This window comes from Procambarus clarkii, chromosome 88 (assembly GCF_040958095.1).
Source record: "Procambarus clarkii isolate CNS0578487 chromosome 88, FALCON_Pclarkii_2.0, whole genome shotgun sequence".
NCBI lineage: Eukaryota > Metazoa > Arthropoda > Malacostraca > Decapoda > Cambaridae > Procambarus > Procambarus clarkii.
In genome coordinates this window covers 11,051,066-11,067,478 of record NC_091237.1, presented here as the reverse complement: position 1 = coordinate 11,067,478, position 16,413 = coordinate 11,051,066, and the positions used below count along the sequence as shown (strand labels likewise).

The following is a 16,413-nucleotide window of genomic DNA, read 5'->3' as shown; positions in this document are numbered from 1 at the left end:
AATCTAATTAATTTTTTATTCAAATAAAAAACCCACTGTCATAAGTATGTGTGAAATAAACATCTATAAAATATATAAGTAATTCTTGCAAATATAAATGGGAAGAAAACATTTAACTCACAGTTTGAGCCTCACTGGTGGTAGTCTTGTCCCCAGTGGCAGGAGTAAGGCCAGGAGCCATGGTGGTAGGTAACACAGATGAAGTGGCAGGCTTACGATTGCTCTTGCTACGGTTTACCTTAGTAACCGAGGCTTGAGTACTGGAGACGGTAGTAGATCCTCCTGGTAGACCTCCATCTCCTAGTCGAGCTATGTTACACCAAGCATACATTAGAATTTTTATTCTGGTTTAGAACAGAACATGAATTAAAGGGGGGGCCCCAATCACTGATATGCCTAAATATATTCCCAAATGTATGGCAATACTTTGGTGCCAAAATATATATTTTTTTATGATATACTTGGTATATTATACCCTTTTGCTTTAAGTATTAGATTGACTGCATGGGCCCACAGCCCCAGAGAACACGCAAGGTCTGCGTACTCGCACACACGTTTTATGTCCACAGGTCCCCATTTTCAAATTTATAGAAATATTTAACTTTACTAGTATATGTGAAATTATTATTATATATATTTCATTTATGGAATACATGTTCAAAGTTCACGTGTGGAGGTGGGGAGTGGAGGTGTCTCTTGAATCATCAGTCATTAGACAGAGGTGACCTGTTCCAGAAATTCTTAATTTTTTTTTCTTCCCCTTCCCCTTCTTCAATGTTTTACACTTCCCACACTCAAGATACCTTTCCTATTCTAAACACACTAAGCACTGATTAAAAGCTGCATATAAAAGAACGTTTACATATGCAGCAAACATGAAAGGTCCATGACAATTCCAGCTGGCCGCTGGGTTCACACAGCCCACAGAATTAGCATGCATAGTGATACTACAACTCCACACTTGTCCAGGATATAACAGGATCACCAGACATTAGTGAACCATAAGTGATGCTGTAGTAGCAGGAACTTCACCCGCACGACGCTCTCCAGAAATTATAACTAGAAAGTGTTTTCTATTGTTGTAATTTGTCATTATGCATCAAACTTGGTAAGAATTTGTAATATGTTCATATTTAATTTTATACATATGGTAATCCACTTTTACTTGCGGTTTTTGTGGGGAACGGTTTCTGCAATTTATTTCTCCATTGCTTGACATGATATTTCTCAGAAACTAACTCGTTTGAGGATGAAGCCCAACAAAATCATGTAAAGTTGTAAGAAAAATCAAGCAATATCTACCTCATCTATTGAAACAAACATTGAACATCTTTAAAAACTAATTGTCAAGAATTTCATACATTTTCTCTGTATATAGCTCTCTCATTAGTGAAGAGCAAATCTCTGAAGTGCAGTGTTTGAGCAAAATGATGGTTCTCATTCAACAATATAACAAAAGGTGACATTGTCACATTTTTAATCACGTGTTTATTTTCATGATTTACACACACAACAAAAGGTGAAATAAATTTGAAAATGACTACAGTTTGGTGACTAACAGTAAAAAATATGCCTTTATTAAGCTTAGGTTATAATCACATTATTAACCCTCTACATTTCCTTGCTTTGGTGAGGTGTGAGGACATCACCTCAGAAGTAACCCAACCCCCACACACATGAAGTCAAAGTTCTGACATTTCAGCCTGACCTGGACCTTTACAGAGTTGAAGCTTATATTTCCACTTGGTAAGGCTCAAAGACCAACCAAAACATTATTTAATCTCATACGTGTGGATTGGGTATTTGTGTCAAGCCACATTGTGACATTCTCGGTATCTAGGAGAAGATTGGAAATTAGAGTATTAAGCATAACTCCTCCATTCCACACTAACACACTAATCTTCCACACTAAGCAGCATCATAAACAAGATTATATACCAATTCAACAACAGAGCAATGATAATTCTCCAGAAAAATCTATATACAGTACTATATGGTTAACCCCATAAAGAAAAAACAGTAATACAAAACAAACATTATGTAAAAGAAAATTAAATATTAGGACTACCAGACCCAAAATGCTTAACATGCACACAAAGTTTAAAGCTAAAAAGAATGCCTACCAATATCATTAAATATGGGTTGATTTGCATTGAGCATTAAAGGAGTCTGAGGATCTGAGCCTGGAACCACAGTGAGGCCCATGGTGAGGTGGGGTGGGTCTCCCTCCAGCAAGGGCCCACTCGTCAACTCTCCCGCTACTCCTGCGCCGCCGCCAGTCACACTGGGGTGAGGAGGAGCAACCACAGGAAGAAGATGGGAAATGGAGGTGGGAAAGTCAATGAGGAGCTGCACCACCTTCGTGTGACCACCACGGCTGGCCTCCATCAGCATGGTAGAATTGTCCTGTAAGCAGAATGTGTAAATTTAGACAGTGTTAGTGTTATATTTTCCCTGGAAGCAAATGATTAATGAAAAGCAGTAATTTTCTTGGATTTACATCACATGACTCTTAGGAAATTACATTTTCTAGTAAGAATAAAATTTAAATATATATAACTGGTAAAATAATTACCAGTATTTGAGTATTTAACTTTCAAATAACGATAACGATTTTTTCCTACATACTGACTACTTATAACTCGACTCTTATTTAAGTATAAATGGTTATTACACAATAAGTAAAAATATTGTAAGAATTTTATTAAAGCCAATTACTACTTTCCTAAAAGTATCCCAAACTAAAAATATTGTTATTTCAATAACAATATTGAACTTGTTATTTCATGCTTCTAGATAGAGTACCATAAAATTGTTATACAGTAGTCTCTCCATTAAACAAAACTATCTTCTGAGGTCCAGATACATTATAAGGATTCCATTATGGTCTTTAGTTTGTAGTGGTTGGTGGGAACAGAAAATTATTGGGAGCAGGTTGAGGGCTTTAAGTGGTGTCCCAGGTTACATATAGGTATAAGGAAGGTGAAACATAACAAGACAAAAGAAATAAGTGAAAGTGAGCAATAATTCTGCACAGAAAAAGTTTAATCTCTAAAACAAAAGATCGACAATAACAAAGTTGGCCACCACCATGGGACAGGTAAGCACACCAGCGGGTGAATGTTTCAAAGGATTTTCAGCACAAGAGATAAGGAATGGATGGTTCCTCATGGGACTAGGAATAAATAAAGTGGTTGGACCTGATGGAGTTTCACCTTGTGAGAATGTGCAACTGAGCTGAGCATTCTACTCCAATTAACATTCCAGACATCCTTGTGCACAGGAAACTTGGCAGATACTGTACATGAAAATAGGCAAACATACTGTAGTACCAATTTATAAAAAGGGTAGTCGAGAGGAACTTCTAGATTGTAAACTCGTGTCATTAATAAGCGTGGTAGTTAAAACACTAGAAAAATAGTTAAAGCCAAATGGGTTGAACACCTAGAGTAATGACATAACAAACACCATGGTTTTCAAACAGGAAGATCCTGTATGACAAATCTACTTAATTTTTATGATAGAACCACACAGATTCTACAAGAAAGAGATAGATGGGTTGACCATCTATCTGGACCTAAAAAAAAAAAAAAAAAAAAAAGACTCGACAGTCCCACACAAGAGGTTGTTTTGGAAACAAACATGCTGGAGGGGTGACAGGGAGACTTCTGACATGGATAAAAAAATTTCTAACTGACAGACAGAGGAGGGCAGTAATCAGAGACAGTGTACAGGGTATATATGGCTGGAGGAATGTTACTAGTGGAGCACCACAGGGTTCAGTTATTGCACCAGTAATGGTCATCGGGTACATAAACAATATCAAAAGGAATACAGAATTATATGAACATGTTTGCAAATGATGTTAAGATACTGGGGAAGACAGGAGATGCAGACAATTGTAATGCCCTTCAAATTGATCTAGAAAAAATAAGTGCTTCGAGTACCATATGGCAAATGGAATTCAGCGTGAATAAATGGCATGTTATGGAATGTGGAATTAGAGAAAATAGACCATACACAACTTACAAATAAGTAGAAAGGAATTACAGAACTCTAATAAAGAATGAGATCTAGAGGTGGTTTTGGATAGTAAGCTGTCACCAGAGGAACACACAGAACATTGTGAGAGGAGCGTATGCATCGCTTTCCATCTACAGACTTGCTTTCAATTATATGGATGGTAAAATACTAAAAAAACTGTTCAAGAAGTTTGTGAGACCAAGCTGGAATATGCAGCAGTTGTATGGTGCCCAAATCTAAAGAAGCACATAAATAAACTGGAAAAGGAACAAAGGCATGCTACAAAATGACATCCGGAACTGAAAAACTAAGAGATGATGAGAGACTAGAGACATTAAATGTGCCAAACTAGAAGACAGAAGAGAATTAGGTGATATGATCACCACTTACAAAATATTAACAGGAATCAACCAAATCGAAAAAAAGAGGAATTCCTGAAATCAGCAACTTCAATGACAAGAGGATACAGATTCAAGCTAAGGAAACAATGGTGCCAAAAAATATTTGAAAGTTTTCTTTTGCAGTGATATATAGTTGGAACAAGCTAAGAAGTTGGTGGAGAAAAAAACTGTCAGTAGTTTGAAAGTGTTATATGACACTGGGAAGACGAGACACCACAACACCTTTCATCCTTTAGCTACACTTAGGTTATTACAGTCTTAGAGGGAAGGAATTATCAGGGGAGAGCACCAAGCCATTACGACTATATAGCACTGTTACAGTCTTAGAAGCAATGGATGAAAGCAGTTCTCTTCTCACCTTGAGCTTGTGATGTGGATCGGCCCCGTGAACTAGCAGCAATTCCACCACAGGAACATGACCACCTGCACAGGCTAAGGAAAGTGGCGTGTGGTCGTTGTTGGTGGTCGTCTTGTTCACATCACCACCCTTTACAACAAGGAACTGAACCGTGCAAAGGTGACCTGCCCGACAAGCCTTCATCATTGGTGTGCGTCCACCTTCACTCTCATGCTCCTGAAAAAGGTTTTTAAAAGAAAGACAAATACAATTTGCACTAAGTACAATGTGATTGATTGATAAACAATTTCTCTGAAAGCTACACATACTTGATTCAAATTATTTAATGTGAGGAAAAAATTATTTCTACCTTGTTTAAAATTTTCATTTATTGGGAAGTCAATTTTACTTTGTTTAAGAAACGGCTTTGGCATTCTCTACAATACATCCCATGCTAAATCCTTGGGTCAAGGCATTCAGACATTAGTATTATAATTCAATAAATTAAGGTTGTAATTTTTATGCAAAAGGATACAGCTTGTGAAAATATTCCTGAAAAGCAAAGACTTCACAATTCAAATACTGTAGAGTACAATTAACTATGATTACAATGAGAGTTGAGAAAGCTGTGATTTGGCTGCTGATACAATGGAATGGAAAGCAAAGTTGTATAAGGAAATGCTTATCAATATTTTTAAACTTCTATAGTGGCTCCCCGTAAGAGTTTGTTCAACAAATTGATGTTTTAATATACATTAATAGGTCATCACTCACCATATTAGCCCCGGCTTGTAACAGGAGGTCAGCAACATCGGTGTGCCCATTCTCACAAGCATAAGTTAGTGCAGTGTCTCCTGTTGATGTCTGGGCATTGACATTAGCACCAGCTTCAATCAAATACCTGACAAGATAGCAGTTTAATTTTATTCTCGAGTACTTTAAATTTATATTTATCATGTTCCTTTATACACAACAAAAGTTAAAAAAAAAAAATACTTAACTCTTCTAAAAGTACTGTGTTAAGTATAATATAAACACCTACAGTACTTGGATACTACAATAAGCAATGTTCATTTTAAAACTATTCATGGCAACTGAAAGAGGTAGTTTATGTCTATATTATCAAGTCTCACAATACGAACATTCTAAAAATAATACCCTCTTCTACCTGCACATCTGAAATTTGCACCTCTGAAATCTCAAGGCTGCACCATGTACATAAGGTAATCTAAAATACTAGACAAGTCATTCTACTGTGAATCCCTAAGGTATAATCTTACAAAGTCCATATGACAGGAGCTGAACAAGCAGGGAAAGGCAGCAATCTGCACCAGACTTTCAGCATTACCATCTGATCATTACTCTCAACTGCCACCAGGCTACAGCAACACTAACACAGCTCTGAACTTGCCCACACTCTTCCCCTGGGTCTGTAGTCCTTTATCACAACAAGCATGTAACTCAGTCCCTAGTTAAATTATAGGTTTCATCCTCAACACTTGCTGAGAATTTGAGCTTTATTGCCAATACAATATGCGTAGAGCCACACTTCGGCGACTGTACTCCGAGTGCATTTATACTGCCTCACTTCCCAGAACCTTGCAACTGTGGTAACTGCATGCTGCATGCCTTGACTGAACCTATCTGCATTACCAACTGTAATAACCTGCATAACTTCCGTTTAATTTATTTAGGCAGTGCATTCGTCAATGTCTACCCTGCCCTCCCTCTGCACGAGTATGCCTGGTCATTGGATATTGTGATTCCTTGTGTTCAGAACATTTCAATTATGCTCAGTAATTCATGGATATCATAAAAACAGCCTAACTGATCCTACCTGCATAGTACCTGGATGAGGTTCTGCGAGTTCTACTCCAAGCCCAACCCTGGGCCAGATTTGACTTGTGAGAGCCTGGTCTAACAGGTTGTTGCTTGGAGTAGCTCACAGGCCCACAACCCACTACAGCACGGTTGGTCCGGCACTTCTTGCATAAACGTGTCCAGTTTTTTTTTAACACTTCCATATTGTTCCAGCAATATTTCTTATACTTGCTGGGAGGATATTCAACAATCGTGGACCTCTGATGTTCAGACAGTGTTCTCAGATTGTACCTTTAGCATCTCTATTCTTCAAATATTCTGCATTTCCTTCCATATTGTTCACTCCAGTATGTTGCTACTTTACTGTGTAAATTTTCGACCTGGCCCTCCATTATTTTCCATGCATACATTGATACTCCTTTCATATCCTCTCCTGAGTAGATTTTGACAGCTTAGAGACAATCCCAATAATTTAGGTGCTTTTTTGTGTCAATACATGACATTTTCTCTGTATCCCCTCTAATTCAGCAATTTTTGTGACAATCAGAAAGAGGTTCTTGAAGCTTCACAGTCTACTTTGAGACCCAGGGTTTGTTTCTTTAAGGGAAGGGAGGATTGTTTAATTTGGCCAAAATCATTCTTTGATTTGTGGCTAAAAATTAGACCCTAGACTTCACGATTCCTAAACTCCTCCGGGTATTGTTTATGTATCCTGTGATCCATCATGATTTGTGTCCTGTCATTTATCGGCCAGTATTCATTGGCATCCTTCATCGTATAATTTGGCATCTTTATTCACTTGAACAGCAGTCAAGCCGAGCTAAATCAATTTGCATCCCAAGGGTCCATAACTAACAAGAGGTTCAACAAATTCAGGGCATTGTTTCAGTCTTGCTCGATCATAAATGTTTAGGGTAGTGTAGGTCCCATAGTACCTTTGCTACCCATTACATGCCTGATGCATTCTCTGACATAGTGGCCAGTGTGTGTGGTGCACAGAAGGCTTTTCTTTATGGGAAGCTGCATCTGGTAGAAATTGCATTGCCCTCTCCATTTGGGCATCTGCAGGATGGTAAAGCATCACACTAATGCTACAGTAAACTTTCCTTACATTTCGTGTATTGTAGTTTATTTTTCTAGTGTTCCTTTTATAGTTTTTTACCTTTACTTCTCAACACACTCCCACCACACATAAGAAGCATAACTGGCTGGCCTCTCACAGGATTGAAGAGACAACTCAACAAACACCTCAAAGCATATCTGATCAACCAGGCTGTGATTCATATGTCACGCTGCAAGTAGCCAAGTCCAACCAGCCCATCCTCCTAAGGGTTCCCAACGTCAAGAAAACGATCAGTTTAAAGTGTCCTCTCCTAACCTACCAGAGAACCCAAAACAGAATATGGGATTGTGCGTCACTTTCGCAAGCAACTTCCATTTTCTAGTACAATATTTGGCATTATGTAACACATACGATTGAAATGCGACGTTCTTTATAAGGGGACAAGTTGGTCCAGCAGCCTGGTTGGAGACTGGGCCACAGGACCTTTGATCCCAAGAACCTTCACAAGGCACACACATCGTAGGTAGATGGAGCAACTTAGTAAGATGGCTAAGAAAATAAGCTTCGAGTGCCTATGAAAAGTTTTTTTTTAATTTGACTCTGCTGCCCCTGTTCCCTTCCTTCTTTCCCAGCTCATTGGGTGTAAATTTGCTTAGTCAGGAATGTGTGGGGGCAAGGGGAGATTTTGGGAACATTATGATGGTGCTACTACTACCTATTGACAGATAGTAGTGGCAGCCAATTGTGCTACAGAATAATACACAAACAAAACAAGGAATCGATAATGCTCTAGTCTTGTTGAAACAAAAACAAAAATGCCGAGAGAAATGCAAACATATCTAAATAAAATTCTCATATATAATTTACCCTTCATCTCCAAAATAAAATATAGGTTTAGCGAGTTAACTACAGTATTGAGGTTACAGTATTTAGGTGTCTCAAAATATACACTATACTACAACTATAAATAAGTAAAATTAGCAACCTGAAAACTCTCTTTGCAGAACAAAACAAAAACAAACTAATGTGAATTACTGTGTAACTTAGTCTGGAACTAAGGATTTTTATAAACAATTGCCCAATCAGGGGAGCCGGTCGGCCAAGCGGACAGCACACTGGACTTAAAACTGTGGTCCCTGGTAGATCCTGTGGTCCCTGGTTCGATCCCGGGCGCCGGCAAGAAACAATGGGCAAAGTTTCTTTCACCCTATGCCCCTGTTACCTAGCAGTAAAATAGGTACCTGGGTGTTAGTCAGCTGTCACGGGCTGCTTCCTGGGGGTGGAGGCCTGGTCGAGGACCGGGCAGCGGGGACACTAAAGCCCCAAAATCATCTCAAGATAACCTCAAGATCTCAAGATAACCATAACTGGCACCAAAATCCACCTACACTCAACAACCTAAAATGAAAGTGGGTAGCATGGAGCACTTACTCGACCAGATCTCGGTGGCCCTCTTGTGCTGCCTCCATTAGCGGCGTTGAGGCCCCAAGTTCCAAGTCTGCTCCAGCCTTGATAAGAAGATCAGCAACATCTCTAAAGCCTCCGCAACACGCTAATGTCAACGCAGTCTCTTGGGTCTCTTCCGTTTGTGCATTAATGTCCGCACCTGAAAACACAAGTGTCAATAAACTGAATCTATACATTATTCCCCTTCTCTCCTCCTCCAGAAGCAAATTTCAATGTCAACTTATGATATGCATGGAATACCCACATGCCAAGACATGTATTTACTGAACACAGCTCAAAAGTTACCATGAGCCAACAGCAATGTGACCATCTCTTCATGTCCTTCCCTGGCAGCCTCCATGAGAGGGGTGTATCCCTCATCATTTACCTCCTCGATATTTGCTCCTCTTTCTAAAAGTAGGAGTGCAAGGTCAGTGTGGCCACCACAAGCAGCCAGGGTCAGGGGTGACTCAAAGCTGTCAGCAGGCATGTTCACCTAAAACAACACAAAAAAAAAAAAAATAATTTTTACTGTGTTTCCATTTAGTAAACTAATTTATTTACATTAAGCAATGTCAAATGGTGTAATTTAATAATGCCTTACCTGTGCACCAGAGTCAAGAAGAAGGCGTGCAACCTCCACGTGGCCATCCATGCTGGCCTCCATCAGGGCAGTGTGCATTTCATCAGTCTTATGCTCTTGATCTGCTCCAGCATCAAGCAAAAACTTAACCATCTCTAAGTGGCCCTTGTAGCAGGCTAAAGTCAATGCAGATTCCTTAAATTCATTGCTGTGGGTGTTTATTCCTGCACCTTTTTCTAATAGTATCTAGAATAAACAAGACAAGACAATTCTTCAGAAAGTAATCATAGTGCTAATCACTGACATTACAATCAAATAACTTTCTCAACTAAATGATATTTGGGCCATCCTTGGTATCATCCAGAGGAACCCAGTATTCTTACTAATACATCATTTCCACTAGTATTTCAATGTAACTATTACCTCACTCAAATTTTTCTTCAAATAAACTATATAAAGCATCAATAACATGTATATTAACTCAATATTACAATAATAATAATAATAATAATAATAATAATAATAATACAGAATAATACAACAATAAACAGCCAAGTTGAGACAGCAAATGTCTTCCAATTTCCAAGAGTGTATAGTTCTATGCACATATTTTATAAAACCATTATTCTTAATTCTGACAATCTTTACTTCCCTAGAAGTTGCATCATGTTTATCACAAACTCCTCCATCCTTTTTGTATACTGCTTGAATTCCACATTTTCTCTCTTGCTAAACTACTGTATTCCTCCCTTCATCCACTGCCTAATATAATAACCCACAAAATAAAAGGTCTCGGCTGTTTCATTTAACAGCTCAACTTTCTAACTCAACTATTTGTAATTTAAAAGGTTCCGGCAATTAAAAAAATAATAATAATAATACAAGAAAAGTGTTGCATCTACCAATCTTGTCTACATATTGTTGACTATGGATCAATGTCAAGAAAAGGAAGACTACCATTCTCACTCGTAAATTTGATTGATGGGTCCAGCAAGTCAAATTTGTTTAAGAAACCGGATTGTCACAGTTAACCGACCACAAACAAATCGTCTACATATCCATACCAAACCAAGGTAGGGGGTAGAATTCTTTGTAAGATTTTTGCTTTAAAGAATTCCACATGTAGATTACTCAGAATGGGGAAAAGGGGAAAATGCCATTCCAAATGTCTGTATGAAGTATTTTCCACTGAAACTAAACTAATTGTCTTTAAAACTTTGCCTGGCCGATAACTCATAATTAATCCGTATATGAATATAGTGTACTGTACTCAGTTTGGGCGAGGATGCACGCAGGGGTCAAAATTAAAATATTCATTAAAAATCTAATTTTTTCAGTCATTGTGGGCTAGCTTTAAAATGCTTGCCTTTTGTTTGCGAACAACTTGTAAACAGAATGAACAACGTAGTACGAAAATTGAGGTGACAAAACTGGAAAGAATAGAAATATTTGAGTGCAGTTGGTGGGTGGGCGCTCACTCACGGGTATAAAGCTCAACCTATCTTGGGGTGTGCTGCATGTAGCGCTGGGGCATTTGACCATATATGCACCTATCCCTTTCGACCATTCTGTCGTGAACAATTTGATACCAAAATGAACGACGTAGCACGAAAATTGAGGTAAAAACACTGAAAATAGCATAAACATTTGAATGCAGGTGCTCGCTTACAGGTAACGCTCGGCTGATTTTCAGGTTTGCTGTGGGTGGCAAGCCAGGCTTTTTTTGACCTTGTATGAATATATCCCTTTAGGGAATTCTATTGCAAACAATTTGATACCAGAATGAATGACATAGCTCAAAAATTGAAGTGAGAACACTGAAAAAGAGTACAAATATTTTAATGTGGGTGTGTGCTGATGTAAAACGTTCAGCCCACCTTGGTGTGTGCTGGGTGGTGCGTACCAAGCTGGGCAGTGTTAATGCACAATATAATAAATTGAGCAATGGTATTAGTCTGTAAAATTAAATTATATTTGGGAAGTTCAACCCATAAGTTATTAAGTCAACAACAGGAACTTTAGTAAATAGGGCTGTCACATCACAACTCACTAGGTTCAAAACATAATCTAATTTCAAATTGGAAAGCTTGTTGGCTAAGTCTACATTATTATGTGTGAGGTTGAAAAATTGAATCAAGTCAACCTGACTTGTTGAATTAATTAAATTATGCATTAATTTAAAGACAATTATTTTAGTACTCTAGGATTTTGATCCTCGGAAGAACAAGTAGGTAGACCCCCCCCCACCGACTCCCTGCCTTTTCCTCATTATCTCCCCCTCCCACTCCTCTTGTTCTATCCCCTTCCCCACTTACCTCCTCTTCCTTTTATAAAATATAATCCCCCCACTGCTTGATGGGGTTCTGGGAGTTCTGCTACTCCCCAAGCCTGGCCCGAGGCCAGGCTTGACTTGTGAGTTTGGTCCACTAGACCGTTGCTTGCAGCGGCCCCCAGGCCCACATACCCACCATAGCCCGGTTGGTCCGGCACTCCTTGGAGGAAACTATCTAGTTTCCTCTTGAAGATGTCCACTGTTGTTCCGGCAATATTTCTTATGCTCGCTGGGAGGGGTGTTAAACAACCGTGGACCTCTGATGTTTATACAGTTCTAATTGTGCCTATGGCACCTCTGTTCTTCACTGGTTCTATTCTGCATTTTCTTCCATATCGTTCACTCCATTTTGTTGTTATTTTACTGTGCAGATTTGGGACCTGGCCCTCCAGTATTTTTCACATGTATATTATTTGATATCTCTCCCGTCATCTTTCTAACGAGTACATTTGGAGAGCTTTGAGACGATCCCAATAATTTAGGTGCTTTATCTCGTTTATGAATCCCGTATATGTTCTCTGTACTCCCTCTATTTCAGCAACCTCTCCTGCTCCGAATCTCTCCCCTCTCGTCACCTCCTGCTTAGCCCATCTTCCCTGTCATAAAATATAATATGAGGCTACTGTGTAACTATAAGGAAATAATTTTCTTTGATGACAAATGCTTCAGACATCTTGACCAATATATGACACTTTACCAGAGTTGAATCCATGACAATTAGATGGGGGAAGGGTATGTGATATGACTCATTTCTTAAATTGTTTAACTTAGGCCTACCCCAACCAGCCTATGAACATCCCATACCTCAGACCATTTCCCCTACAAATTTGGGCAAGACGAGCCCCAAGTGCCTAGCCTCCAACTTTTGACAAAGAGCGAGAGACTAAAAGTATACCTGTCCCTGACAAAACAAATTATAACTGCCATCCCTGCTGTTTTTGTGATGCAACATTCTAATGTACACCTACCTTAGCAACCTCCACATGACCAGCAGAAGCAGCTTCCATCAGTGGGGTGTGGCCGTTCTCATTATGGTCTTCAACGTTTGCACCATGATGGAGTAAAACCTGTAAATAACAAATGTGGAAAAGTATTAAACCTATGTATAGAAAACATAGCACAATAACAAGATTGGGCACTAGAGCAGGGGTGCCAGATTTGAGTTGCCAAAAGTCACGAGCTGAAGAACTAAATGTCACAAACATTACAATAAAAGTAGGCAAATATTTTTTTGATTGATTCGCTTTTCAGAATAAACAGCCCAGCTTATTGTAACTGTCGCCGAAAAAGTAGTAAGTAGCGACATACATAGCTGGCTTTTTAATTGAATACAATTATCCTAATTGGTAACCCAATTGGGCTACTAGTAGCCCAATCTGGCATCCCTGCACTAGAACTACATCCTGCTTTCCTATAGACACAAGTACAAATAAATGCCCATTGAGCACATGAAATCTTAAACCTGTCATCACACTTCATGGAACAGTAGGCAATGCCACTTGAAATATGACAGTTGTCAATTCATGAGAATGAACTGTGAAATGCTGTGCATTTTTTCTAATATGTAAAACTTGAATATATTATCCTTGACACCATGTTAATAATGAATTGGGGGGTTCAGTCCCTGAGCCCATTATGTGTCTCTGTAACCCTTTCCACTACCGCTCACAAGATGGGTATGGGGTGCATAATAAATGAACTAAACTAACTAAACTAGAGAAAGCATAACATTTTTGGAGTGGAATACAAATTCATTCAAGATTATAACAGCTACACCAAAACCATGAAGAAATTTTACATGCTGGTGTTATGACCCAGCCTAACCGGTTCAGACTGGATACGCTGAGGTCATATCTTTAAGTGTCAAGGTAAAATGTAATTATGTAATTCTATTACGATGTAATTCATTCTGTAGTATTTGAAGTAGTCTTGTAGACATGTTTTCTAGTCTATTGTACGATATTTTGCTGCATTATTATTATAATTTTTATATGTCGTGTGTGTGTTCTGTAACTGCTAATTTTATCGGCCAGTCACGGCTGCTGCTACTGTCATTACCCCATCCCCCCCTCCCCACCTTCTTTGCCTGAGTGTGTCAGTACAGCCAACCCGGTGCAGTTGGTAAGCTTGTTTGTTGTATATACATATTTGTAAGACGCTAATTTTGTGTAGTTGAACATCAGCGCATGTTCCCAAGGTGTATATATATTATGGAAGAGTATTTTTTTCTGTTGGTTTTCTGTACTCTTAATCGAGTTAATATGTGCAGTGTTGGTACTGTGAGTTGACCAGTGGTGCCAGCGAGCAGTTGCTTCACTGATCTGTCTGGGCTGTGTAGGGGGTCACACGTATTGTCTGCACTCTGGATATTTTTGTATTGATATCTACTGCCTTCTTACAGTTATGTAAGGAGGAGGATTATTTGTGTGGATCTGAGCGTCAAAGTGTGTCCACTAGATTCTTAAATTATAACTATTGTGGTAAGACGATGACATATTAGTTGAGCTATTTGGGGACTGTCATATTTTGGTGCCTGTGTGGACATTACCTCTGGAGAGGAGATTCTGGACTTTATAAAATTTCACCGTTTGTGACTAACTTATGAGACGAGATTCCTGACTTTGCCGGACATTTCAGTCATAGTAAATCTAATGTTTGAAGATGAGTAATTGACTGCCATTTGTCAAGTCATTGTGGACTCTTAATTGAGAAGAGTATTGGGAATAGTATTGAGAAGAGTTTAGACTTTGCCATCTGCCAGTCGAGTTGGAACTTAGTTTTTCTTAAGGCAAAAGGATAGTTCAACTTGCATTATTGATGTTCATGCCGAGACGTTATATCCCACTCTGGTTATGTGATGTCACTACCCACCATGTTCACAACCTTTCAGCCAGTCATGAGTGGACTTGTGTACCAATGTTATTAGGTGATTTTTTGCTTAGTGATATTTAGCTGCTGTGACTTGTGTGTTGTTTTAATTTACTTCATTGTTATTTGTTTGTGAGTATGAGAGAGATTTGTGTATATAAGAAGCGGTGTCATGTAGATAAGCTTGCCCCAGTCAACTGGTGGATTTTACTCTAGACTTTCACTCTACCCTAGACATTTTACCACTGAAAATTTTGAGGTCAGGTAACTCGCTGATTTATGAGGGAAGGTTCTACTCCACGAGCCTTGCTGTGGACCATGAAGTGACAGTTGGATCTGAATATCATTAATTAAAGCAGAGCATTCACTATTTCCTAACAATGGGAAGACACCCAGCAAAATAATAAAGACTGCCACCCCCTGGCAAACATGCAAAAATTGACAGACCCGTGGAGCAGTAGTAAAACATAAAATATACATTCGTCTATTAGGGTGTATACTGACGGCGTCAATCCTTATCTCTAGCCTTTGTTCACCCAACAGTGAATGGGTACCTGGAGCCAGATTCACGAAGCAGTTATGCAAGCACTTCAAAAACTGTCCATCTTTTCTCAATCTTTGGCGGCTTTGTTTACAATTATTAACACTTTCGCGCACCCCGCGCGCCACCCCTCGACAGGGCGATATGGGCCCCAGCGTATCACGGAAGCGTGCGTCAATTCCGAAAAGTGTATACTCTCTTCAACTTTGTCACCTCAATTTTCGTTCTACGAGATTAAATTTGGTATCATTGTGTTCACAATAAAATTCTCTACAGCACTAAATGCATATAAACTCCAAAAGCCCGGCTAATTACCCGCAGCAAGCAGAGAAAGTGCGAACGAGTTACCCGGGAGCGCGCAAACAGGATAAAATGTTTTCACTATTTTCACTCTGGTCACCTCAATTTTCGTCCTAGGTCTTTCATTTTGGTCTCAATGGGTTCGTAATAGAATTCTCTAGAGGAATATTAGCATATAAAATAAAAAACCTGGTCACGCTCCAACCGCCGACGAGTTGAAGATGGGCCACGCGTAAGCCGTGAGTGAGCGCTCAGACGCCTTCCTGCTACACTCCCAATTCCCGCCCACATATGTTTAGTATTATTTCCTGGTGGTAATCTCAATTTTCATGTTACAGCGCTCATTTAGGTATGAAAATGTTCCTAATAGAATTCTTCAGGTGGATATGTGCATATAAGGGCCAATTGAAGAACAACATTGCCTGTACAATACGGGAAAGTATGAACAAAAAAAATAAATAAATAAAAAAAATTGCACTTACCACCTCAGTGTTGTGTGTTGAACATGACATGGGTTGAACATTTGTTTTATCCACTCCACCTGCTCCTGGAAAACGTTTCTTGCAGGGTCAACCCGTGTTTTGTATAGGTGGAGTGGATGGTGGGCAAGCATTACTGCTTATCGGCCCAGAATTTTCTCTTTCGATGGTATTTGCTGTAGCATGGTGCAGGACACAGTGCCACATCACACGTCTTGC

General features: G+C 39.1%; 1 protein-coding gene across 11 annotated transcripts in view; it reads right to left on the bottom strand.

Annotated features, from left to right (window-relative positions):
* The window catches only part of mask (multiple ankyrin repeats single KH domain), a 110,638-nt gene that overhangs the window by 34,285 nt on the left and 59,940 nt on the right, over positions 1–16,413 (bottom strand). For all 11 annotated transcript variants that reach the window (XM_069317495.1, XM_045727001.2, XM_045727004.2 and 8 more), the window contains 8 exons: positions 12,975–13,073; positions 9,696–9,920; positions 9,398–9,587; positions 9,077–9,251; positions 5,536–5,662; positions 4,783–4,998; positions 2,124–2,406; positions 122–309 (listed from right to left, as the gene is read on the bottom strand). In XM_069317495.1, coding sequence (XP_069173596.1) covers positions 122–309; positions 2,124–2,406; positions 4,783–4,998; positions 5,536–5,662; positions 9,077–9,251; positions 9,398–9,587; positions 9,696–9,920; positions 12,975–13,073 — 1,503 coding nt within the window. The remainder of the gene's footprint in view (positions 1–121; positions 310–2,123; positions 2,407–4,782; positions 4,999–5,535; positions 5,663–9,076; positions 9,252–9,397; positions 9,588–9,695; positions 9,921–12,974; positions 13,074–16,413) is intronic.